At 38.8% G+C, this 27,630-nt stretch overlaps 1 protein-coding gene across 2 annotated transcripts in view; it reads left to right on the top strand.

Moving 5' to 3' along the window:
- Positions 1-23,668, top strand: part of spata18.2 (spermatogenesis associated 18, gene 2) — a 37,257-nt gene extending 13,589 nt beyond the window's left edge. Inside the window, exons 3-13 of one of the 2 annotated variants that reach the window (XM_002933104.5) lie at positions 874-989; positions 2,137-2,240; positions 6,101-6,196; positions 13,223-13,351; positions 15,639-15,873; positions 16,731-16,889; positions 18,456-18,631; positions 19,227-19,350; positions 20,435-20,509; positions 21,333-21,378; positions 22,144-23,668. In XM_002933104.5, the coding sequence (XP_002933150.1) occupies positions 874-989; positions 2,137-2,240; positions 6,101-6,196; positions 13,223-13,351; positions 15,639-15,873; positions 16,731-16,889; positions 18,456-18,631; positions 19,227-19,350; positions 20,435-20,509; positions 21,333-21,378; positions 22,144-22,151 (1,268 nt within the window). In that variant the 3' untranslated portion in view covers positions 22,152-23,668. The remainder of the gene's footprint in view (positions 1-873; positions 990-2,136; positions 2,241-6,100; positions 6,197-13,222; positions 13,352-15,638; positions 15,874-16,730; positions 16,890-18,455; positions 18,632-19,226; positions 19,351-20,434; positions 20,510-21,332; positions 21,379-22,143) is intronic. The other variant, XM_031899021.1, reaches the window with a different exon arrangement.
- The last annotated feature ends 3,962 nt before the right edge of the window (positions 23,669-27,630 follow it).

Genomic DNA, 27,630 nt, shown 5'->3' with positions numbered 1-27,630 from the left:
CATACTTACATATATAAGTTAATAAATGGTATTACCACAGAAAAACTCACTTTTTTCTAAAATGTTGCACAAAATTTATAGTGTTACATTGTTTAATTACATTGTCTTATCTCTTCTGCACTGTGATCCAAAATATTTCCTTGTTATTCTAGATGCTTACCACGTTCCCTGTGAACAGACATTGAGGCCTATATTTGTAATGCTTGCTCTTTTCTGTTAGTGGTTCCTTTTTTTCTGGCCTTTCCCTCAATGATGGGATCCATGCCCTACTTGCTAGGCCACAACTTCTAACACTTTCTATTGTAAGACTGAGAGCCAACAATGACCACATGGGGGTTCGAGCAGACTAGTTAACCATAGCTATAGCCCGTTATGGTTCTAGGCTGATGGTGTGTGATCACATATGTATTTTGGGCCCATACACAGGCAGTAAGTTTTGAATTTGGTCAAGAATAGCAAAGTCACCAATCAATATCTGCTCATGTATGATAACATTAAAAACACTTATTCAGGTCTAATTCCTGCAACAGGACTATTATTATACTTTTTCAATTATGATCTATACCAGAATATAGTGTAGTCTTTACCCAAATGTTATGTGGTCTGTTCTTGATTTTATTGTCATCTGTTCTGCAAATGCAGTGTAGTCTGCAAGCAAATGAAGTGTAGTCTGACCTGGACTGCAGTTTAATTTGTACTGGATGCAGTATAGTTTGCAGCTTTGGTTTGTGTTTGGCCATGCAGCATAATTCGCATGACTTTCCATACGAATGAAAAGCATCCTGTAGTGGGCTGCACATGTTTTGATCACTGCTATAAGTAGTGCCACGTCCCTAGTTTCTTTTTTTAATAAGAATTTCTGTTCCTTTCTAGGTGGTCAGTATGCAGGTGTGGAAACTATCAAGAGCCGTTTCTTGCCTTGGTTGGGAACCTGCTTTTCTACATCTTCTCCGGGATCATTTTCTGAGAACAGTTTTGCAATTTTAAATGTATGAACAAAATTAAATCTCGATCTATAAAAAAAAAAATGGAAGTAATGTGGTAGTGTGAGAATAGGCTTGGGCACAATATGGTGTTGTTAAAAAGGGTTCAAGCAATATTTTGAATTGTTATCCTAAAGTTAAGTTGCATCTATTTGCCTTTCTGATGGCAAACTTTAAAGTAGGGGATCCCCTTCCTGGGTACAACCATTTTTTGGGAATCTGCAGGGCAGTAACATACATTAAGTAAGACTCTAATGGTTTAAGCTGATTAATCTTCAATTGGGAAGGCTTTAAATAAAGGCTATCCAGCTTGACTTCAGTTGCAGTTAAAGTAATACTGACACTAAAAAAACTAATTTACAAAATATTCATGCCCAATAGGTCATGTTCATAATGATGTCTGCAAGTAAAGGTGGCCATACACAGGCAGATTTTAGACCAATTAGGCAGCTTATCTGCCCATGTATGGGCACCCCTGAAGGGCCTACCCAACCAAAATCTTGATTGGCCAGGTTTGATTTTTTTGTCGGATCAGGGACAGCATCGGCTCACTGATGCGGCCCTCGGACCAACAGCGCCTATGCCTGCCATTTTTAATTCGATCATTTGGTCCTATGGCCAAAAGATTTAGTAAGCCCAGGGGATGTGATATCATTAACAGTAGGCGATCTAAAGGTTACATTAGAAATAATGGGACTCACAAATAAAATTTTGCTACAGGGTCCTTAGGTAGAGGGCAGTGAGGAGAAATCCCTAGTTCAACAAATACAAATTGCAACTGTAACAGGTTAAGTGTTGCTCTGTTTGGCAAATTACTACAGGTATGGGACCCATTATCCAGGATGCTCGAGACCTGGGGTTTTCCGGATAAGGGGTCTTTTCATTTTTAAAAATGTGAATTATTTGATTAAAATGGAGTCTATGGGAGATGGCCATAATTCTGAACATTCTGGATAATTGGTTTCCGGAAAAGGGATCCGATACCTGTACTTGATTCATGTATAGGCATAAAGTATTTGGTGTACATAGAGAAAAATCCTGGTCACATCACACCATATTTCACCCGTTAAAAAAAAAAACACAGTAGCTTTTTTTTTGCAAAGGATAGCTTGTTCAAAAAGATTTATTTTAATTCCACATAATTACATTCCAGCATTCAATGCAAAGAAAACTATCCACAAGTCATGAAAGAGAATTAATTGAAGTAGAATCAAAGCTGTCTTCCACACGTATTGACCTGAACTCTGTCAGACAAGAGTAAGTATACTATGACAGCACTACATCACAACATATTCTATAAATAGAGCAAACAACTTTATACAAATTGCAATTTGATTTCTGTGCTCTTAAGGTCATTGCCCACCAGGAGATTAGTCACCCACAGTTAATCTTGGCTATTGCAGGCAACTAATTTCCCTGAAATGCCTTTCCACCGTCAATAAAGTGAATAGCCAGTGGGAAGGCATAAGCGCCACTTTGTTTTCCAAAGTCGCACAAAGTTTTCTGCAGGAGGAAACTTTGTGTGGCTTTAAAAAACAAAGCAACACATACAGTCATGGCCCAAATTGTTGGCATCCCAGAAATTTTTCCAGAAAATCAAGTATTTCTCACAGAAAAGTATTGCAGTAACACATGTTTTGCTATACACATGTTTATTCCCTTTGTGTGTATTGGAACAGAACAAAAAAAAAAGGGAGGAAAAAAGCAAATTGGACATAATGTCACACAAAACTCCAAAATGGGCTGGACAAAATTATTGGCACCTGTTCAAAATTGTGGATAAATAAGGCTAATGCCACACGAGGCGTAGGGCTGAAATTTTTGGCAAGCGGATAAACGCTTGCCGAAAATTCAGCCCTACGCCTCCTACTTGTGCCTGCACCCGAATGAATGGGATACGCTCGAGTGCAGGCACATGTAGCCGATATACGCATGAAAACGCGAGAGAATGCAAAGTCTCGCGTTTTCATGCGTATATCGGCTACATGTGCCTGCACCCGAGCGTATTCCATTCATTCGGGTGCAGGCACAGGTAGCAAGCGTAGGGCTGAATTTTCGGCAAGCGCTTTTCCGCTTGCCGAAATTTCAGCCCTACGCCTCGTGTGGCATTAGCCTAAGATTGTTTCAAAATGTGATGCTCCTTTAAACACACCTGGGGCATGTAACAGGTGTGGGCAATATAAAAATCACACCTGAAGGTAGATAAAAAGCAGAGAAGTTCACTTAGTCTTTGCATTGTGTGTCTGTGTGTGCCACACTAAGCATGCACAACAGAAAGAGGAGAAGAGAACTGTCTGAGGACTTGAGAACCAAAATTGTGGACAAATATCAACAAGGTTACAAGTCCATCTCCAGAGATCTAGATTTGCCTTTGTCCACAGTGCGCAACATATCAAGAATTTTGCACCCCATGGCACTGTAGCTAATCTTCCTGGGCATGGACGGAAGAGAAAAATTGATGAAAGGTTGCAACGCAGAATAGTCCGGTCCAAACAAGTTCCAAAGAAATTCAAGCTGTCCTGCAGGCTCAGGGAGCATCAATGTCAGCGCCAACTATCTGCCGACATTTAAATGAAATGAAACGCAATGGCAGGAGACCCAGGAGAACCCCACTGCTGACACAGAGACGTTAAAAAGCAAGACTACAGTTTGCCAAAATGTACTTGAGTAAGCCACAATCCTTCTGGAAAAACATCTTGTGGACAGATGAGACCATGATAGAGCTTTTTGGTAAAGCACATCATTCTACTGTTTACTGAAAACAGAATAAGGCCTACAAAGAAAAGCACACTGTACCTACAGTGAAATATGGTGGAGGTTCAATGATATTTTGGGGTTGTTTTGCTGCCTCTGGCACTGGGTGCCTTGAATGTGTGCAAGGCATCATGAAATCTGAGGATCAGTGCGATTTTGGGTCGCACTGTAGAGCCCAGTGTCAGAAAGCTGGGTTTGGGTCCAAGATCGTGGGTCTTCCAGCAGGACAATGACCCCAAACATACGTCAAAAAGCACCCAGAAATGGATGGCAACAAAGCGCTGGAGAGTTCTGAAATGGCCAGCAATGAGTCCAGATCTAAATCCCATTGAACATCTGTGGAGAGATCTTAAAATTGCAGTTGGGATCTTAAAATTGCTGTTCCAATAAGAGAGACCTGGAGCAGTTTGCAAAGGAAGAGTGGTCCAAAATTCCTGGTGAGAGGTGTAAGAAGCTTTTTGAAGGTTATAGGAAGCAACTGATTTCAGTTATTTTTTCCAAAGGGTGTGCAACCAAATATTAAGTTAAGGGTGCCAATAATTTTGTCCAGCCCATTTTTGGAGTTTTGTGTGACATTATGTCCAATTAGCTTTTTTCCTCCCTTTTTTGTTCTGTTCCAATACACACAAAGGGAATACACATGTGTATAGCAAAACATGTATTACTGCACTACTTTTCTGTGAGAAATACTTGATTTTCTGAAAAAATTTCTGGGGTGCCAACAATTTGGGCCATGGCTTCGGGTATGCCTTCTCACTAGAGATTCACTTTATTAGTGGTGGGAAGGAATTTTGGGGAGATTAGTCATCCGTGGTAGCTGAGATTAACCGTAGGCAACTAATCTCCTGTGGCCCATTGCGCATATACATTCAGATTTTAGTCTTCTTCCAACGACTGTTCAGATATCAGTTGTACGTTTAAATGCAACTAACATTCAGACTGAAATTGTAGGATAAAGCCTTTAAAATACAAATCAGAGGATGTTCTGAACTTGAAATAGTTGGCAGACACCAATTGTACGAAAGTGACTTAAGGTCCCCATACACGGGCCTATAGTAGCTGCCGATATCGGTCCCTTGGACCTGAAATTGGCCAGATCTAGATCGGCCAGGTTAGAAAATCCAGTCGGATCGGGGACTGCATCAGCTCGTTGATGCGGACCCCGAACCGACTGCCCCATGGCCGCAAATGTAATCCGATCGTTTGGCCCCAGGGCCAAACGATCGGATTATTTTTTTTTTTTAAGCCACTTGCTACCCGATATCGCCCACCCGTAGGTGGGGATATCGGGTGAAGATCTTATAGTGTATGGGGACCTTAACACTGTTGGTCCCCCGAGGATATCTTCAGATACATAATATATGTGCAGATTTTATCGTTATCGACTGATAATGTCGTAATTAACGACTGATTGCCCTGGTAAGAAAATTATTGGAATGATAATTCAGAATCCACACAGAATTGTACAAAACTGGGTTTTGTGTGATTTTATTGGTATGTGTATGGCCAGCTTTACTCTATTAAAATAATTAGTAACTGATAATTCAGTCTGTAGATAAGTTTTTTTTCAAATTCTCAATATCACCTCTGCTGAATTTACAAATGATTGAGAATGCCTCAAAATTCAGTTGTTAGCAACATCATAAAGATGAATAATACTGAAATTAAAACATTTACATTAACTAAAATAAGATTTAGGTCCCACACTTTGCTGTTTCATGTGTGTTACCTCTTGTTTTGTGCCAAAAGCTTTTTATTTCCTGGCTGGACTTTAAAGGAAAATAATACCCCACTATTTTTCTCTTCACAGAGACCACCACCCCAGCTGCCTCACTGGTTACAGTATGTATATATATATATATATATATATATATATATATATATAAAATACAGTAGCAAGCTGTCTTTTTTTCTGCAGCATCTCTCCCTTCCAGCAACTATATTTTTGCTTGCATACTATGCATGGCTCAGATGGGAAGTTCCTCCAGCAGGTCGTGGGCAGATGACAAGTCTCTGCCAGCCCAGCCCCTTCATCCTTCCACACCCTGTTACACCCTCTTTTTTTTGATTGACAAAACTACTTGCTGCTTTTATTTATAAAGACATGGCAGCCCCCTCCAGTGATGTCAGAGATTGGTGCAGGTTAGAAAGTTTTCAGCCTGCACCTCACACCCCTAATGCATCATCAGAAATGGTCAATGTGTGTAGAAAAATAATTCCAAATTTGCCAAAGGTGAACCAAAACCAGCCTACAGGTTATCTTAATTTCTGGCACATTATAAAAAAAGCAGTGCTAAATGTATCATTGCATGAAGGATCCAGAACATTTGATTTAATCAGTTATGATTTTCTTTTAATTACAGATTATTAGAAACACAAATGGATCTAGAAGACACCAAAACCAAATCTGCAAACACTTTATTGGCAACTGAAGAAGAGATACTACAACTCAGAGCAGAGTAAGGAAACTAATACTTTTGTTTTACTGAATGTTGTATTTAAATACAGCTGTCAATGTGCAGTGTTTTTGAAATGGGGGTTTAAAAGTTGAGGGGTGCTATGTGTGCTGCATGTAGTGCAGTGTACCTAGAATAAGCCCCCCCCACCACAATTATTAAACCACAACCACTTTTATAATAAGCCTTGCCCACCAACACTTCCTTTTTTTACCCACTTTAAAGCAAGGCCATTTTGCAATTTCTATCTACTGAACAGTCTGATGCCCAATTTGAAAAGATTATGGTATGTGGCCCATAAGGAGCCCAAGATTAAAATAGTGCATATGACGTTTTTTGGCTGGAAATTCAGCTTCTGCAAATACAGCACCCTGCCTGTGTATTCTGTGTTGTAACACAGCACAATCCCAGTATATTATCTACAACCCCACATTATCTAACATATATCATCCACTAACCATTCCTCAGTCTGCTAATGTTGTCTAGCTTTGTTTTATGTTTTTGTTTCCTCCATTTTCTTCTCTCCATACACATAAGCAGTTCTCCCCCACTTGCTTACTATGCACATGCGCCTGACGTAGGAGAGATGAATGTAAATCACCCTCCTACGTCACACACATGCGCATAACGAGCAAGTTGCGGCATTTGCTCATTATGTGCCAAGATGACTGCCCACACCAGGGGCTCCTTGCCAGTGCGGGTAGCCCAGTGCTGGAAGAGGCAGTTTAAAAAAAAAAAAAAAAAAAACTATTTCCCCTATCTGGAGTGTGGGCTCTATTAGCCAGCACCTCTGGTGGGGGAAACAAGATAGAGGCGATAGGTGCCCTTTAATCTCCCTTTAATTTGCATGCAGAAATGGAAGTTCTGGTATTACAAAAAAAAATGTTCCAGGATTCAAAACTCTTTCATCCCCCCTGAGGGGATGCTATTTTACAGAATTAAAGAAGTGAAGGAATGGCACCCCTCCCCAATTCTAGCACTGGTATAGACCAAAATACCACAAAATGTAGAGTGTAAGGCATAGTCATGTCGGTCATTTATTTTAGTGTTATCGATGCTATGTACTCATAAAGATGATAATGTGCTTGTAAATAAAGAGATTGGTCCTGAAACTGATTATTATGTATGTTTAATAAACAGTAACGCTTAAATGTAAATTATGTTGTAAATGCTTGTTTAGTTATGTATTCACAAGTGAATGGTAGTAGTGCATATTTGCAATTGGTGAAAGACAAAAAGTGTGGCTGTTCTTTACTTAATTGCGGGTAATACAGGGGAATTCATGTGTTGCGTGCAGTTTTGTGTTTTATCTTTCTGTCCAGTCTCAAAAGTTAGAGAAGTTTGGCTGTCTGTACAGTTCCTGGTTATATTAAAACATGCCAGATTCTGATTGCACCTGCTAGAAAATCTTTGTGGTCCATGACCACATGGGACATAAATACAGACATTGGCCATATTGCCATTGCCAGAGACCTCAGTGATCATGCTGGTTAGCTAATTAATGAAAGATGGGATTGGTGCCTCAGTGATCATGCCAGTTAGCTAATTAATGAAAGATGGAATTGGTCAGAATAAGTAGACCAGATTGACCATATAACTCATTTATTAGATAGGTCAAATGGCTGAATCACCACAGTGCCACTAGCATTGTAAACACCTTTTATAGAAGAAAGAAACAGCCCTGCAAAAGGGGGTCACTGACCCCAGTAGCCAAAAACTGTTGCTCTGTGAGGCTACAGATTTAATGTTATTGTTACTTTGTATCACTAATCTTTCTATTCAGACCCTCTCCTATTAACATTCCAGTTTCTCATTCAAACCACTGCCTGTTTGCTAGAGTAATTTGAAGTGCTGCTGAACAAAAAGCTAAATAATTAAAAAAAAAAAACAGAAAATTAAAAGTAAAGACCAATTGCAAATGGACCAATTGCAATTGCTGGATCACTTTAAGGCATAAAGGTACCCTTACATAAGCACATGTGCTGTACCCATAGCGCAAAACTTAGTGGCACAGAGGATCCCTATACTTGGGGGCACATTTACTAACCCACGAACGGGTCGAAATGAGTCCGATTGCGTTTTTTTCGTAATGATCGGTATTTTGCGTTTTTTTCGTATTTTTTGCGAATTTTTCGTTACCAATACGATTTTTGCATAAAAACGCGAGTTTTTCGTAGCCATTACGAAAGTTGCGTAAAATCTGGCGATTTTTCGTAGCGTTAAAACTTGCGCAAAAATTTGCGCTTTTTTCGTAGCGTTAAAACTTACGCGAAACTTCCCACCTTTTAAGTTTTAACGCTACGGAAAAGGCGCAACTTTTCGCGTAAGTTTTAACGCTACGAAAAAATCGGGCGATTTTACGCAACTTTCGTAATGGCTACGAAAAACTCGCGTTTTTACGCAAAAATCGTATTGGTAATGAAAAATTCGTAAAGACGCCGAAAAAATCGCAAAAAATACGAAAAAGTTCGTTTTCAAGTCGGAACTTTTCCAATTCGGGTCGGATTCGTGGGTTAGTAAATCAGCCCCTTAGTGTCTGCTTTGAGCAAGCATTAAACTAAGGACTCTGTATCTGACTTGCATCTGTGTAAATGGAACACAAGTTAAGGGGAATGCATAGGGAGTGCAGATAGATGTCCATGGACTAGCCCAGGGGTGTCGAACTCAATCAGAGAAGGGGCCAAAATCTAAAATCCAGCCTAAATCGCGGGCCGAATGGTTTACTGAACAGTCATGGTGACATGGGAGGCTTGTGATCTCGCCGGCCGTACTTGCTATCTATTAGCATGCGCATAGAATCTATTCGCATGCGTAATAGATAGCAAGTACGGCCGGTGAGATCACAAGCCTCCGTTGTCATCAGCGGCGTGCAGTGATGACAGCGCGGTGCGGGCCACATTGCAAAGCCTGGCGGGACGGATTTGGCCCGCTTGTGTTTGACATGTGTGTGCTAAAGCAGTAGCAGATTCAGAATCCATTATAATTATGTCACTGGGGTAAACAATGCCAACAGCACTACAGGTAAGTCCTTCCTGGCAAAAGAACAGGCATTGCATGGCAAAAAAAAATACTGGCTGAGCACCCCACCATATTTCCTAAGACCAGCAACTAAAGACCAGGCAGAATGATGAAATATTTAAAAACACAGAAACTTGTTATGAGGCAAACTATCCACTTGACTATCCACTGGCAACATTAAGACACAACTTTGATTTTTAAAGGAAATTTAGTGCAAAAAAGCAGGAATGGAAAGCAGCACTGACCCTACCACCTCAAATTGCAGTATTGATAGAAGAGCCCCTGAGAAAAAGCCACAGTATGGCTCCCTGAATCAGAAACTATATGTTCATTTTACTAAGGATTTGCCCATCTCTGCCACAAGTATATAAGAGCATGGTACTTAAAGGTCAGAGAAAGAATCACAATAATGTTTAAATGTAATTTACCCTAATGTTTTAGCCGGCCGTACTTGCTATCTATTACGCATGCGCATAGATTCTATGCGCATGCGTAATAGATAGCAAGTACAGCCGGCGAGATCACAAGCCTCCGTTGTCATCAGCGGCGTGCAGTGATGACAGCGCGGTGCGGGCCACATTGCAAGGCCTGGCGGGCCGGATTTGGCCCGCGGGCCTTGTGTTTGACATGTGTGGACTAGCCATATGCCTGACAGTGTACAGTTCGCTATCTAGTAAAATTTTGTGTTCCAGTTGCCCAGCAAAGAGTTGCACCTGATCACACTAGGCACCGCAACAGGGGGCATGGTGCGTTTTGGGCAAAAATATTTACATTTTCTACAGATTTGTGCCCTTTGTCCCTTGCCCCCATAGTAAATGTTTTTTATCAGAGTATTTGTATTCATTTTTTTCAAAGGACAATGTAATCTCTTGGTAAAACTGTGGTCTATTAAATGTACTTACAGTGGTGTGAAAAACTATTTGCCCCCTTACTGATTTCTTATTCTTTTGCATGTTTGTCACACTTAAATGTTTCTGATCATCAAAAACCGTTAACTATTAGTCAAAGATAACATAATTGAACACAAAATGCAGTTTTTAAATGAAGGTTTACGTTATTAAGGGAGAAAAAAAACTCCAAATCTACATGGCCCTGTGTGAAAAAGTGATTGCCCCCCTGGTTAAAAAATAACTTAGCTGTGGTTTATCACACCTGAGTTCAATTTCTGTAGTCACCCCCAGGCCTGATTACTGCCACACCTGTTTCAATCAAGAAATCACTTAAATAGGAGCTACCTGACACAGAGAAGTAGACCAAAAGCACCTCAAAAGCTAGACATCATGCCAAGATCCAAAGAAATTCAGGAACAAATGAGAACAAAAGTAATTGAGATCTATCAGTCTGGTAAAGGTTATAAAGCCATTTCTAAAGCTTTGGGACTCCAGCGAACCACAGTGAGAGCCATTATCCACAAATGGCAAAAACATGGAACAGTGGTGAACCTTCCCAGGAGTGGCCGGCCGACCAAAATTACCCCAAGAGCGCAGAGACAACTCATCCGAGAGGCCACAAAAGACCCCAGGACAACATCTAAAGAACTGCAGGCCTCACTTGCCTCAATTAAGGTCAGTGTTCACGACTCCACCATAAGAAAGAGACTGGGCAAAAATGGCCTGCATGGCAGATTTCCAAGGCGCAAACCACTTTTAAGCAAAAAGAACATCAAGGCTCGTCTCAATTTTGCTAAAAAACATCTCAATGATTGCCAAGACTTTTGGGAAAATACCTTGTGGACCAACGAGACAAAACTTTTTGGAAGGTGCGTGTCCCGTTACATCTGGCGTAAAAGTAACACAGCATTTCAGAAAAAGAACATCATACCAACAGTAAAATATGGTGGTGGTAGTGTGATGGTCTGGGGTTGTTTTGCTGCTTCAGGACCTGGAAGGCTTGCTGTGATAGATGGAACCATGAATTCTACCATCTAGCAAAAAATCCTGAAGGAGAATGTCCGGCCATCTGTTCATCAACTCAAGCTGAAGTGATCTTGGGTGCTGCAGCAGGACAATGACCCAAAACACACCAGCAAATCCACCTCTGAATGGCTGAAGAAAAACAAAATGAAGACTTTGGAGTGGCCTAGTCAAAGTCCTGACCTGAATCCTATTGAGATGTTGTGGCATGACCTTAAAAAGGCGGTTCATGCTAGAAAACCCTCAAATAAAGCTGAATTACAATAATTCTGCAAAGATGAGTGGGCCAAAATTCCTCCAGAGCGCTGTAAAAGACTCGTTGCAAGTTATCGCAAACGCTTGATTGCAGTTATTGCTGCTAAGGGTGGCCCAACCAGTTATTAGGTTCAGGGGGCAATTACTTTTTCACACAGGGCCAAGTAGGTTTGGATTTTTTTCTCCCTAAATAATAAAAACCCTCATTTAAAAACTGCATTTTGTGTTTACTTGTGTTATCTTTGACTAATAGTTCAATGTGTTTGATGATCAGAAACATTTTGTGTGACAAACATGCAAAAGAATAAGAAATCAGGAAGGGGGCAAATAGTTTTTCACACCACTGTATGTCAAAATAGTGTTGTTAAACCTTAGCACAAAGGTGCTGCTAATGGCACTGGCAATATATATGGATCTAGATGGTAGCGTTACAAAAAGTTATGTATGAATGTCATTAAAATACTTTTCATAGGATTTTCATTTGACCTATACTGATACTATTATCATGTTGATTTGGTATATTAAAATAATTTATTTTGAAGTTCACTTGAAATAGCCAGATGTATAGAATCAAATGACTTCCACTGGTACAGTACGTAATAATATTGCAAGAATCAAATCCCATTAATTAAAAAAAAATGCATACAGGGACATACACATATTAGGGCTGATTCACTAACGTGCGATAAATTTTATCGCACGCTTTTTTGCATTAAATTAGACGCGATAATTAGCACGCAATTCACTATAGTATTATCGCGTGCGTTAAGTCGCCATATCGCATGCGTTATTTTTCGCGCGACCACATGCGCTAGTTTTAACGCATGCGTTAATTAGCGCACAGAAAAGAATACGATCGCATGATTCACAAACACTTAGGCGCGCTAAATATCACATTAGGCTATGCGAAAATTAACACCTACTTCAGGCAGGCGATAATTATAGAAAAGTACAGTTAATGAACTTTTGGCAATAAAATATGGACTTTGCAGCGTTATTTATAGAGTGATGCAGCCGCCAGTTTGCAGCGAAATGGTCATTTTTAATACAGGAATTTTCTGCAAGTATTGGCGTGTATGGCTAACATGGCGTGCGTAAATTCGCACGACTATTTTATATGCGGCTACAAGTGATGAAATGTTTCGCCAGGCATGGATTCGCAGCGAATTTTTGGATGTGCGGCGAATTTTCGTGCGGCAAAAATTCACTGCACGTCCAAAAAATTACACAGGCATCAAAAAATAATAGTCGCGGGCAACAATTTTTTTGCCCGCACAACATTTTTGCCATTTCGTGGATCTTTCGAAAGATTTGCTAATTTTTCACTAAAGATAACCAGAACACATTTGCTCATCACTAGTGGCTACTATTTATAAGCATCTACTATTTATATGCTACCACTTATATGTGGCTACTATTTATATACGGCGACAATTTATATACACTATTTATAAGCTACTATTTATATGCGGCGACTATACGCGTGCGTTATTTAGCGCATGTACCGTCAAATACCGCATAAAAATAGTCTTCGCAAGTTAAATAACGCATGCAATATCGCGTGTAAAATTGCGCAAGTATGCTTATAGTGAATCGTGCGATAAGTCGCCAAAATTTAGACGCGATAAAATTTTTACCACACGCTACAAATAGCGCACGTTATTTCGCACTTTAGTGAATCGGCCCCATTGTCTCTTAAAATTATTATATTTTTTGCACCTTTTGTGTATCTATGTACAAGCTGCATATGGTTAGATAACTATATACTGTATATTAATATATATAAAAAACAGACAGTATATTGTGTATGTGTTAGCAATGTAGTTCTCTGACCTGCTTTTAGGTTGAGAGTTGCTAGAGAGAAGTTAGACTTAAAATCGTTAGATTCCATTGATGACTATGAACGACAAATACGTCTGCTGAAGGATGAGATCTCCATTTTGTCATCTGAGAATAGCATACTAAAAAGCAGGTATGTTGGCACTTTTCTGTTAAAATGCACATAACTAAAAAAATTTGTAAAATACAAGTAAATTGTTTTTATCTATTGGAATGTGAATTGCTGATACTGGCTTGCAGACTAATCCTTAGTAAGTGTATGGTAACCCAGATTTTTACCTATCTGTAAAAAAGTACAAAGAACACAAAAGTACATGTTGATCCTCTATGATTCACTCATGTAAAAATGTGACAGCCAGAACCCCTAGACTAACAGGCCCTTTACAGTTTGAGGCTTATGTCACATGAAAATGAGGATATACATACTGGTAGATGTTTGTCCAAGATATAGCACAGGCATCATGCTCTATTTACTGAGCTCATGTTTAACATAAGTACTGACTGTCCCTTAAAGGAGAAGGAAAGTCATTTTGCCAATATATTTGCCACATTAGTGTCGCCTAGAACGCTATATTTATTCTGCAGAAAGCTTTACCATACCTGAAAATAGAGCCCTAAAAGCTCCCTCCGATAGCAGCTACAATTTTAGCTTGGTCTTGGTAGCTTCCTGCTGCAGTTATAGCTGTTGGAAGCTCAGATCACACATTTCTAATGGTGGGGGGAGTGAGTTCTTATGCATTCTTATGGGAGGGGGGAGCAGGAGAAGGGAGAGAGAGTGGAGAGAACTGAGCAGACTTGAGCCCCAAACCTGAAGGAGCCCTAAAAGAGAGGAAGTCTGATACAGAAGAACATGATTACAAAAAAGGAAACAAGAAATCTTGGGTTTCTTTTAATAGAGGACTGAGTACAGTGTTTCTGTGAGTGCTTTTGGCTGTGACCTTTCTGATAAAGCTTACTTAGTTTTAGTAAAGGAATTATGGTATGAGGATAGGGGATGTACTGAATCTGTCACAAAATATTAAGATAAAACCAAAACAAATCTGAATCCTAATTTGGTCATACAAATTGAAAAAAATGTTTCTCAAAAATCTTTCAGTTGTCCAGTGCTTTAAGCATTTTATTTGGTTTGGCCAATCACTGAGAAATCAGTGTGAATTATGAACTGAATTCTGTGCTTTCCTATTTGAGTATTGTATTTTTAGTTCATACTGTTAAAGAGTGGTTCACCTTTAAGCTAACGTTTAGTATGTTATAGAATCAGCAACTTTTCAAATGGTCTTCATTATTTATTTTTATAGTTTTTGAATGATTTGCCGTCTTCTTCTGACTCTTTCCAGCTTTTCAATGGGAGTCACTGACCCTAGCAGCCAAAAAACGATTTGTCTGTGTGGCTAAAATGTTATTGTTGTTGTTACCTTTTATTCCTTATTTTTCATCCTCATCTGTGAGTTTAGGTCATCTCCTATGAATATATTAGTCTCTCACTCAAACCACTCCATGGTTGCTAAGATAATTTGAACCCTAGCAACCAGATAACTGCTCAAATTCCAAACTGCAGAGTTACTGAACAAAAGGTGAAATAATTAAAAAAACACAAAAAATAACAAATCAATACCAGTTACATACAGTAAACAACCCTACTTCAAATAATACAAAATTGACACAACTGATTGCAGTATTCTCACTAAAAAGAAATTCATAATAACTGGGGGTTGGCAATTAGTTAGACCCCCCCCCCAGTGATTGTAATTGCTAATATCAGACCCTGGGTCAGTGCTACTCTTCATTAAAAATCATGCCAGCCTGTGGCACTATACTATCCTAGTGAGTGCTGCACAATAAAAGTAGATGCAGGAAGCACAGGTTTTTCTCTGCTGTGTGTGTGTGTGCCGATGTGAAGCAGCAGCACTGACCACCAGCAAAGACAGAAGATGGTAGAATGGCTGTCACTAGGATAGTACCCTGGGGATTACACATTTTTCAGTGAAAGGGAGCACTTGTCCAAGGTTAACAATTAAAATCACTGCATACCTTCCCTCCCAGTGATTTATGCATTTCTTTCTCCCTTCAAAAATGTGTTAACTGAAACTAACTGTTGTACAGTTACAGCATTGTAATTGTACATAGCCTTGAACCACATTATGCACTAGGAATTAGTACTCAGAAATTACTTTTCTTTTGGTTTTGCAGCAGAACATATCCACCTGTATGTATTATGAAAAGATCCAGCTGAGGTTTTGAGATTTATCCATATATATATATATATATATATATATATATATATATATATATATATATATATATGTAGCACTAGTTAAAATTAACCAAACACATGTATCATTAAAAGTATTTGTTATGCAAAAGTAAATAAAAAAAGATTGTTGCTCCTGTATTTTGATTAACATTTTTTCTCATTTTAGACTTTCAAGAAGTCGATCTCCTAGCCCTATTCGACATTCTAGCAGATCATCTAGCCCTTTTACAAGGAGTGAGTCCCCTACCTCTGCCAAACTTACCAGTGCCTCTCGTCAAGCCCGCCTAATATTTAGATTTAACAACATTTTTGCTAACGATCGTCTTGATGCACAAACTCTCCTTAGACGTTACATTGAAGATTTGGATATGGTTCAGAGGATCATATTTATTGCCACTGTGGTATGGTTTACACATTTTATATTTTAAAGTTAACCAATAAGATAACAGCAGTGTGAAAGACTATTTTATATAGTCTGAGGTATGTGTTACAGCTATATACTGTAGGGGTCATTTACAACCTCAATCACCTCTGCATTGCTACAGACCTCTGTCCTCCATTGCTGATCACAAAGATCTGAGGCTCACCCCTAGAATACAGCACTGAGTGCAGTCAGTGCTGTATTGGTGTGGGGCAGAGGGAAGAAGGCTAGTAAGGCAGGTGATAAGTACAGGGCTCAGCTGTACCTCCTTACCCTGGGGTTATGTAAATGACCCAACTTGTGTTAAAGTATCCAGCCTGTTGCTGGAATACAAATCCCCTCTTCAGCAGCTATACACTAAACATTGTTAAAGTTTGAGGTAAAGTTATGACATGCATGTCTCCATCTTGGACATCTTTGTTCTAGAACCAGTTATTTTTTTTAAAGAAACCAGTTTACAGAATATATATTAATTTCTAAAATATCTGTAGACCCTAATAGTTTAAAATTCTTGGACTTTTGCACAACAAAACAAATTTACCTTTCTCACACCCTGTAAACCCAAAAATGGGGAAATTTTTGTGTTACTGGACACAGAAATTCTGGGTAAACACACTGCATTCTGTTAAAACATGTCAAAATTGCAACTCTTATTTACACTCTCACTCATTTAGTAAATTATTTCTGTTCTGATGAGAAGTTGTTTTATCCCTCCTGCACTAAACACATATGACTGGTGATGCCTGCTCTTTCTGCATAATGTTATCTTTAAAGTAGATTATGATTGCGAAAACAGAAAGAAATTTGTGCAAGCATATATATCTGTATTTTGTGCAGGAATCCTTCCGTGCTGCCAAGATGGCCTTTAGGCAGTTTAGACTCCGAGTACGTAAATCCCTATCTCCTTCTCAAATGGGACCTGAATCACTGGAAGATGCTGTCATTGACTACATTGTCCGCAACCTAGATCTGTTTGATGTCCAATCCAGTGTTAATGTAAGTTTCTATTCAACCTGCTGTATATCAAATTAGAAGCACCCAAACACTTGAAGAAAGGGTGATGTACATTCATGCACCTTAAAATTGCATTCTTGAAAGGGTTTTTATATGGACGGGTTATGCGTTTTAAAAATTAAACTGTATCTTCTCTTTATAACTAAAACATTGACAGTCCCATCTATAAGGATTCTGTAGTTTGTCTTTGGATTCCAGCATAACAGACTTGATGGTGTCAATGTATAATTCTGTAATTTATGTCTGAAAAGAAAGTACTGTGGTAGTGCTCAATCATATTAATAATTACTGATATTCATACAGGTAAATGTTGACCCTTTACTGATACAGTAAGTATATAGTCAGTATATAAAACACAGCATTTCTAGCAATATTCATTTTTAGGGTTTACTATTCCATTAAACATCAAATTCTAGTACTTAGAATGTGTGTATTAGGATTTTATTAAATAGGCAAGTTAGGACTTAGAAAGTATAGTCAGAACAATTTGAGAGCTAATTACTGAACTAAGAGAACAGGGTTGAGTGATAACTGATAAGATTCCAGACATGCTGCCCAGAATTACACAATGTAGGAAGCTCAGCAGTTAGGGTCATCTAGCAATATTATTTTATCTGGGTAAGCTGCCCATACTAAAATGCAATGTATTAAGCAGCTGTGTGCACACTGCAGAGAGGGGAAACACATAGCCCCTACAAATTTGAAAGCTGCTTGTTAAAACGCTAGGCTGGGTCATACACTGAAGATACAAGCACAGTACCATGATTGAGACAGAGCAGAGACTAGGTAAATGCAGGATCATACACTGAAGGGCAAGACAATTAACCTAGAAATTTAGCAGGAATGGAGTAAAAAACATGGGCCAGGTCACGCACAGAAAAACAGAAAGTGTTTAACAAGAACAAAGTTAGTCAGGCCAAGATTCAGATTCTAAATGGATTTCAGGAATGCCATTTCTGCCTCACTCTAAATTGCAGGAACACCCTAGTACTACAAGAGAACCTGTCTGCTCAGGCAATGAGCTGGGCAAGGAAAGAACTTTAAAAAAACCTTTTGGAGGAGCTGATTGGATGAGAAAAAGAAACTATTAATACCTATCCTGGCTAGACTGATTTCTAACAGTCTGCATACTTTTAGCTATATAGTGTATATGATTGAGGAGTGAATAACAGTTTATATTTCAGCACATTGTTGAATTTAAAGTAGCAAACTCCTCATATAGAGCTAGTGCAGCAGTAGTTGCCAGATATAGGCCCTACTGTAGAAGAAAACTGATTAGTGATAGAATGTTTGGCGCGTGTATGATGCAGGGATCTCTTCCCTCCTGTGTATCTTATTACACAGCAGCTAATCTTTGTAACACTGCATATTTATACATATTTATTCCAATGTTTATACTTAATGTTTGTACATTTACTGTGTTGTAAAAAAATATACAAATCTGCATATATAAGTAGTGCTATATAAATAAAGTTGCACATTAATAATTATGTTATTCAAAATCCCTACAATAAAACTGTAACCTGCTAAATTTTCGTTTTATTTTAGGAGGTTATCGGTGCCATGAATGTCAATCCTAAAATCTCATTCCCTCCTGAAGTGGACTTTATTCTGATTAGTGGATTCATCCGGGAGGTGTGCCGAGTTGCTTTTGCCATGCAGACCCTAGATCCTCCACTAGACATAGCATTTACAGCTGATGGAGAACTCTTTACTGACAGCAAGTAAGAATTAATTTTCCTTGATAAACAATGATCCATAAATGGTGCAACTAACACTTTAGACTTCATGGTGAAAGCATTATTTATAATATGAATTAAAAGAGGATATGCTACAAAAGGCATTTTAAGGCATTTGCATGACAACTAATAATGTATGTTTTTCTCACTTTGCTGTGGTGGTGGGTGTAAACTAATCTGGAGGCAGGCACGGAAATAAGTCCTGTACACAGCCCTTCTGCCATTGGCTACATCCGGTATACATACCTCCAAGTCTTCCAGTTTTTCTATGGATAGTGCCAAATCATGGGTATGAAAGCAATGGGGCTTGTTGTAAGTAGGTGGAGTCTTGGGCAGATCTGGGGACTTTTAGAGCAAAGCTGGGAATGGTTGAGGGTCTAATGTCCCATTTTTGGGAATTCAAATGTTAGGAGATATGTATACTGTATATGCTAAATCACAAACATTATTTTAAATAATTGGCACTTTTGTCTCATAACCTGCAAGTCTAAAAGATATACAGTCTATCAATCCTTCTGTATTATCAGATTGATCCTGTTCCTGAAAAAAACCCAAAACAATTTATTGCCCAACTCTCTAGGTATCGTCGTACATATGATTCAGAACACACAGCCCCTCTGGTATATTATCATGTCTGGCCTGCCTTAATGGAAAATGATAATGTCATTGTTAAAGGAGAGGCAGTAACAAAAAGAGGAGCTCTGGTAAGATTATATAATTACTATTTTTCATTAATCAATTTGTAGGTAACATGTATTATAGTAGATTATAGTAGATTTTTTATATTGGGAGACTCACACACTTGATATTGTATTCTCATCATGCCAGGCTAAAAAAATATATTTTGAGAAATTCCATCAAAACGCCCCTAGTCCCATCCATCTGTTCTCACAACCTGCTGGCTGAATTCTCTGGACGTGCAGAGGAGCCGGCGGCTCTCAGTACACTGCACTGTAGGATAGGAACCAATCAGCAGCTAGGCTGACCTGATAGGGAACTGAAGACTGTTTTTGCTTTTGTGAGTGGAAAGCTGTGATTGGCTATTCCTTCTTGCTGTGCTTCTGGCAGGGACCGTTAGGGCACGCTCACCCTCCATACAGGCACAGAAAACTGATAGGATCTATAGGGAGCTCCAATAAAGGGGTCATTTTTACAGATAGGATTAATTTTTAGCCCAAAGTAAAACCAACACCATATATTATTCATAATTCCCTACACAATTAGGTTTTTTTTCCATTTATCCAATATGTCCCCTTTAAAATAAAAGGGGCTAATAATTATGCTGCATTATATCCCCAACATCCATAAGTAATAAAAGGAACACCAGGTGCAGTAACCCATAACAACCAATAAAATATTTGCTTTAAACAGGTGACCAGAAAATGCTACCTGCTGATTGGTGACTAGACCTGCAGCAAGCTGTTCACCTTGAACACTGATAATCATGAATAATTCTGCAGTTTCTCTGTCCCTTATTAATTAAACGTGCTTAGCTAAAATTTTAGGACAAATAATATGAGAAACCCACTCACAATATATATATATATATATATATATTTACTTTCTTTTACTGATTTAGAAGTGTTTTTAACCTTATGAGTGACTTAAAACCACAATGAAAGGTAGGATCACTTGGGGTTGCCAAGTTTTTAGGCACCCCCCCCCCCCTCCCTTGATTCTAGTGGCTTACCTAAGACCCCAGCCCTGGGTTTTTTTTTCTTCTTAGTATCATGCTGCCATACTCATGCCATGCCATTTTCATATTACTCCCATTATTTTTTTTTACAGTGGAGTTCAGTAAGGAGCAGAAGCAAAAGTGCTAGCCCTCTTCGCTCTCGCTCAGCTAGCCCAGGCCGAAACCTGGTATGTGACCTTTATTTTCTTATTATTTGTTACCCAACAATGTTTTATAATTTCCTGTATCCTGTACACAAAAATGATCTTTTGTGAGCTATTTTTAAAACAGAAGGTAACCCAGATCCACTGGGGGTATCTGGGATAATATGTTAAGCACCCACCAGGGAATCTATTTATTAAAAGTTTTTTCTCCAGGCTGGTGCTCCTTTTTGGCTCATTGCACAAGGTAACAGAGCCCCCCCCCATTTTTACTTACCTTTACTGGGCGTTATTAGCACTGCCTGACACACTTGTGCAGTAGAGTAAATATTCCCCCCCTAGTGAATTAATCTCTTCATGTCCTTTAAAACACATGTTTAGAAAGCAGTGGGTGGATCTTTGGCACCTTATATTTTCTTTGCACTTCATATTGAGGCTTGTTTTTGCAAACATGCAAAAAAAAACGTAGTGGTGTGCTTCTGTTTTTTTGCACATTGCACACTTTTCTGTACCTTGAACTTATGGGTCTTGCCTAAAAAATTATCTCTTTACACTCAGCCTTGTTCTCAAATAACTTAGGTTTAATTAGTACATGGGTTGATGGATATTGGCAGATAGAGTGGAGGAAATTCACGCGGTGATTAGAACTGGGCATTTGAGTGTCAAGAAAGGGAATCCTTGACCACATTTGACTTGGCCCATGGGCACAGTTATATTACTTGTAATCACTTCTTTGGAAAAAGATTCTAAAAAATGGGTTTATGGAGAGATGCATGAATGCTCCCACTTTGCAGCTGGTTTGCCCAGCCACTATGATATCTCTGTTCACATTTTCTCTACTATTTGACAGACATCTAGAAGCCACAGTCCTTCCCCAAGAAGAAGTGGCACACCAAGTAAGTGACATGACAAAAGTTTTAATGTTAATGTCTTGTGAGAGATACAAGGAATAAAAACACTGTGTGGTGTTGTTAAAGGTGGGATAAAGTTAGCACCTGGTAAAATGCCTGGTTGTGCAGCAGGTAATGCTGCTAACCATGGAAGTGGCTTAGGAAAAGCTGGATAGGTGAGTCCTGGAGTAAATGCAGGGTTAATAGGATAGGTCCTCCATTCCGTACTCCAGTTTAGTATTTTGATTTGTCCAGCTGTAAGTAGCTGTCTGATTAGGCTGTAGGTGAGTAGCAAATAAAAGGATGCAGAGTTGAGCATTGGGGTGGTGTTGACAAACATAAGGACCAGCTCTATATGCTTTTTGTGAACCTTGTTGAAAAACCCTTCTCTGTGACTTGCTGCCCAGTCCACAGAGTGCATTGCCACTAAAGACTTGGATGAAAAAGAAAGAATACACTAATTTCAATTGATAAATTCTAGGCATTTTATGTATACATGCCCAGATTTGTTCTAGCAGTTCTTACTATACTGCACAACTAGTGATTGCATGAATAAAGTTCCTGATGGAAAATTTCTGTCAAGTGAAGAGGAGCATGAGCTCTGTGGCACTTTTTCACTATAGCCATCTTAAACCTTAAAAATGTAAAGCTATTACAGATTTAAACATTCCTTAGGCATGTAATCACTAATCATTCCCAAGTAGTGCTTTAATCTTTGTTTTTTAAATGTTTCCCATGTATCTTATTCCTAAAAATGTCTTTCTCTTATAGGATTCTAATTGTTTGGCATCATGTGTCAAATCGAATCATCAGGGACCAGTTCAGCATAAGTGGTGCTTATTTATTTCCCAGTACCTCAGACCTTCAGTATAATAATATGAATGGATATTAGACTAGTGTGTGCATTGCAGTGCATTTATCAGTTTGGATTGGTTTGTCTGGTTCAATTTTTTAAAATATATTTAAAAGGAAAAATGGGATTGTCAGTAGCTCTAAAAACTCCCTACTGTTTGAAACAGTGTTTAAAATATGACAGTCAAGTGTTGCTTTGTTTAAGATATCTAAAGTTATATGTTTATTTCCAGAATACATAAATGCTCTTATCATTCGGTTTTGACACTCATTCCTTAATATATGTAAATATAATTAAAATAGTCTAATTTTAAAAAACAAGATAAATCAATATTTGAGACATGATTTCCTTTGTATAACTCTTCTACTTGTATTTTTTCATATGTGAAGTTTTATCAAATATTTTTTGAGGGTTCTGCCTTTTTCGGTAGGGTTCGGATTTGGTTGAATCCACGATCCTGGCAGAACCGAATCTGAATCCTAATTAGCATATGCTTAAATGTATGCAGAAATATATTTGTTGCACAAGTACATTATTTTATCCAGATGTCATATTTTTCAATAACACTTTCTGAATCTCTGGCATGATTATATCAGCAAGATGGGTATTCTATGTATATTTTTAGGTGATGGTGTATAGTATTATCATTTCAGAGTACATTCTTATACACAAATTGATAAAACTGGTGTGGGTTTTGGAGGACTCCCATTTATAAAAAGCTACAGCAGGGTAGCATGAGCATGCAGAATGAATGCTTTGGTCGGGAGATTTTTTTCCAATTGGAAATCAAACAGGGAGATACCAGACTATGAAAAATATCACCAGGGGTAAATAGTAAGGGTCATCATATGGGGTTTACCTTGATTTGGGTATAGTGGCTTATTAATTTAGTGATCATAAATTTGTGACATATTAATGATGTATGCATTAGCAAAAAACTAATAAGTAGCAACACATTGGGTCTATGAATGTTTATCAGATCCCACTGTGCGTTTGTTTTAATTGTATCTAGAAAGAATATCCTGCACATTTGCACTTTTTATAAATATTCTCTATAGCAGTTGTGATGACATTTGTTTCTTTATAGAGTGTAAGATAAGAAAAGTTACCACCGCATTGCAAACTGAAGACCACTCTCCTCCTTACAATAATGGAGTTTACTATCAAATAAATGTAGTTAAACATATACAAAATAAGACATATACTTTAACAAATCTGTTTCAGGTCTGAACAATATATTGTTTTTCCTATTTATTTTGGCAGTTTGCATAAAATGCTACAGTGTTTTCTCTCATGTATTTTGTTCTCTTATGTACACTATATTATGATATCTCTATGCTTCTCTTATCTCATGCAAAAGTGATAAGCAGTAAAATGAGTCTGTGCAGCATGTACAAGCATATATTATATAATCTAAATGATTAAAAAATTTTTTTTTTATTATTCAAATCCCTTGTTTCACATTAATTTTATAAATGATCATGCTTCATAGCAGTACTGATATTTTTATAGAGATGCTGGCACCTTTAAAAGAAAATGCCTGTATCAAGCAAAGGATACCTGCTTTGTTGGACTGGCCCAACGGGATACCAGTAAAATTCCCTGTGGGCCCAGGTGTCAATGGACCCTTCTGCTCCTATCCATTTGGCTTATTTCATGGTCATTCCCTATATCTGTATGAAAACAAAGAGGCTAAATAGATGGAATTATAACATAGAATGAAAAGCGACTAGGAGAATAAAGAGGTTGAATAAGGACAGAAGCAAAAGTAATTTGGAGAGTGGGCCTATAGACTAAAGTTTTCTGGTGGGCCCTTTGCACCCCAGTCCGACACTGGATGTCTGTTACTAGGAATTATACTCTTTTAGTTCAAATCAAACAACTTTCTTGCCTGAAGCTAGTCACACATGCCCTGATGTGTAAATGCTTTTCATGGGGCTGTGGTGGATTGTATTTATCATTTTAAGGAATAAACTGGTGTGAAAATTGATTTGAATTAATTAAAGTAAAAATACCTCTTTTTGACATTTGAACTGCCAAAAATATATGCATACAGTGGTGCTTTAAAGTTGGTGAAACATTTTGAATGATTATATCTGCATAAACTTGACTTAAATGGTGATCTGTTTTTCATGCAAATCTTAAAACTAGATGAGAACCCAATTAAACAAATAAAGAAAACATAATGCTTGTTTATTTATTAAGGTAACTGGTGTGCCATCCTTGGGCAGCAATAACTGCAACTTAATGTTTCTGGTAACAGTTGATCAGTCCTACACATTGGCTTGGAGGAATTTAACAGCTTAAGCTCAGGGATGATGGTGGGCTGTCTGTTTAAAGCCCTTACACAAAATCTTTATGAGATTGAAGTCAAGACCTTAATTTACTTTAACAATTGTTCGTTAAATCATCTTGTGCGGTTAGGGTTGTTACGTTGGAATGCAGTATTTGCCTTTCATTAAACATAACACTTCATTTTAATAGTAGTGGCTTTTGTCCATACTACCCCACCATGCATACCACTGTTGTCCAGTGTTCTCCTGATAATGGACTCAGGGGCAGGCCAAGCTGACCGGGCTCCCTAGGCAACCCATAGTGAAACAGAACACTATGTTTGTTCCCCAGGCTGGTGGTTCTGTTGCGAGAGAACTGCACCAGCCTGTAGAAAAAACTGAGTGCCACGCCACCATTTAACTTACCTTTCTACCAGTGTCCCAGGCATCTCCTGCGCAAATTCCTGTTTGCGCATGTGCAATGGAGTATACCCGTTGAGATTTACTCTACCGCACATTCGCAGAACACCAAGAGCCAATGGATAAGAAAGTATGGTAAGGAGATGCCGACCAGGTGCCCACACACCTCTCTCTCTCCTAACAGGAGTACCAGCCTGGGGAAAAAATGTTTTATTTGAAATAGACTTTACATGTCTGTTAAGTGGCCTATTAAAGAATCTTACCAAACTGGAATATATATATCAGTATATATTGCTCTTCTATATGTTGTACCTTGAGCCACCATTTTGTAATGGGCTATGTGCTCCCTCAGAGATCACCTGACAGGAAATAATGCAGCTCTTAACTGTAACAGGTGCCCACACACCTCTCTCTCTCTCTCCTAACAGGAGTACCAGCCTGGGGAAAATTTTTTTATTTGAAATAGACTTTACATGTCTGTTAAGTGGCCTATTAAAGAATCTTACCAAACTGGAATATACACCCTGTTCCAAATTATTATGCAAATGATATTTTTCTCATTTACCAAAATAATTGATGTAAATAACAGTCAGCATAATTCTCATGTTATCAAATAGTACAATTCAAATTTTATTGAATAAACCTCCTAATGATAGCAGTATTTTTTTTAAGAATAAAATACTTATAATGTACTTTTCCAAATTATTATGCAAATTCTATTTTAGCGTCACAAAGATTTTTTGGTTTTCAATTAAAATCATGGATGGCATTGTGTCTCAATGCCTTGGACGAGGTATGAAAACAGATATTTCACGAAAACTTAAGCGTGATCATCGCACTATTAAGAGATTTGTGGCTGATTTAGAGCACAGACGTGTTCGTGCAGATAAAGGCACATTGAGGAAGATTTTTGCTAGATCCATGCATCGGATCAAGAGAGCAGCTACTAAAATGCCATTACATAGCAGCAAACAGATATTTGAAGCTGCTGGTGCCTCTGGAGTCCCACGGACATCAATGTGTAGAGTCCTGCAGAGTCTTGCAACTTTGCATAAACCTTCTATTCAGCCACCACTAACCAATGCTCACAAGCAGAAACGGCTGCATTGGGCAGAGAAATACATGGTGTGAGAGCTGCAATGGAAAAGATCATTGTTTGGTGTGTTTTCCACCAGTGTTAATGGTGGGATACAAATAGCACCAGGTAAAATGCTTGGTTGTGCAGCAGGTGATGCTGGGTTTATGTTACTGGCTTAGGAAAAGCCAAATTAAAAGGTCCCTGGAGTGAATGGAGGGAGAGCAGGAAAGACCCTCCATTCCAAACTCCAGTTAACGTTTTCAGTTGGCCAGCTGTAGGGAGCTGCCTGATTAGGCTGCAGGTGAGCAGCAAATAAAAAGGCTGTGGGATTACACAGGGGGGAGAGTTGGAGGTTGATTCTTGACTCAGAAGATCACTCTCAGAGCGGGGCACAGGGCAGGGCAAAGCTTCCTGTGTTAGGAACTCCCAGAGGTGCTGGGGGTGCCACCTGCCACTGCAAGGAGCAGAGGGAGTGGTAACCAAGTGAGAAGTCACCCAGAGAAGTGCCAGGAGTCACTGAGTAAGGTCTCTCAGTGCAGGGCACAGGGCAGGAAGGCTGCCTACCTGTGTTAGGAACTCCCAGAGGGGCTGGGGGTGCCCCCTGCCACTGCAAGGAGCAGAGGGAGTCGTGACCAGGCGGCTGAGCGCTCTGAGGAGTCAGCAAGACTTAAGGTGAAGCCTGAGTGTCCATGAGTGTGAGTCACTGTGGATCTGTGGAAGTCACTGGGGACAGTGAGAAACCCCGTAAAGGTTCCAGAGTGTGGAAGTAACCCTGGAAGATGAGAGCCCTGAAGGAGGGACATATCATAATCCTGAACTGTTTATGAACTGTTTTATGTTGATGTTGGGAATAATTGGCCCTAAATAAACCTTTGTTTTGCCTGAAGACGTAGTGCCCCTGTCTCTACGCTCCAGATCCCCTGCATGCATGCATGCCTACCATTGCTAATTCCCCCAAAATTGCGTGTACAGGCAGTCAGCATGTCACAATGGAGACTAATTTTCAAACAGTCCTGTTCACTGATGAGTGCTGTGCAACCCTGGATGGTCCAGATGGATGGAGTAGTGGACGGTTGGTGGAAGGCAACCGTCTTCCAACAAGGCTGCGACGTCAGCAAGGAGGTCATGTTTTGGGCCGGAATCATGGGAAGAGGGCTGGTCAGCCCTCTGCAAACACAACAAATGACAATTTTCAGTTCTTTACAACCTATGAAGTGTTTTGAAACTTGCGTAATAATTTGGAACAGTGCATTGTAAGTTTTTTATTCATAAATAAAATACTGTTATCATTAGGAGGAGAATTGTACTCTTAATAGTTGATAACATGAAAAATATCTGTTTTCATACCTCGTCCAAGGCATTGAGACACAATGCCATCCATGATTTTAATTGAAAACCAAAAAATCTTTGTGACGCTAAAATAGAATTTGCATAATAATTTGGAAAAGTACATTGTAAGTATTTTATTCTTAAAAAAAATACTGCTATCATTAGGAGGTTTGTTCAATAAAATTTGAATTGTACTATTTGATAACATGAGAATTATGCTGACTGTTATTTACATCAATTATTTTGGTAAATGAGAAAAATATCATTTGCATAATAATTTGGAACAGGGTGTATATATCAGTATA

This window comes from Xenopus tropicalis, chromosome 3 (genome assembly GCF_000004195.4).
Source record: "Xenopus tropicalis strain Nigerian chromosome 3, UCB_Xtro_10.0, whole genome shotgun sequence".
Lineage (NCBI taxonomy): Eukaryota > Metazoa > Chordata > Amphibia > Anura > Pipidae > Xenopus > Xenopus tropicalis.
The sequence above is the reverse complement of the archived record's forward strand: the minus strand, read 5'-3'. Positions and strand labels throughout refer to the sequence as shown.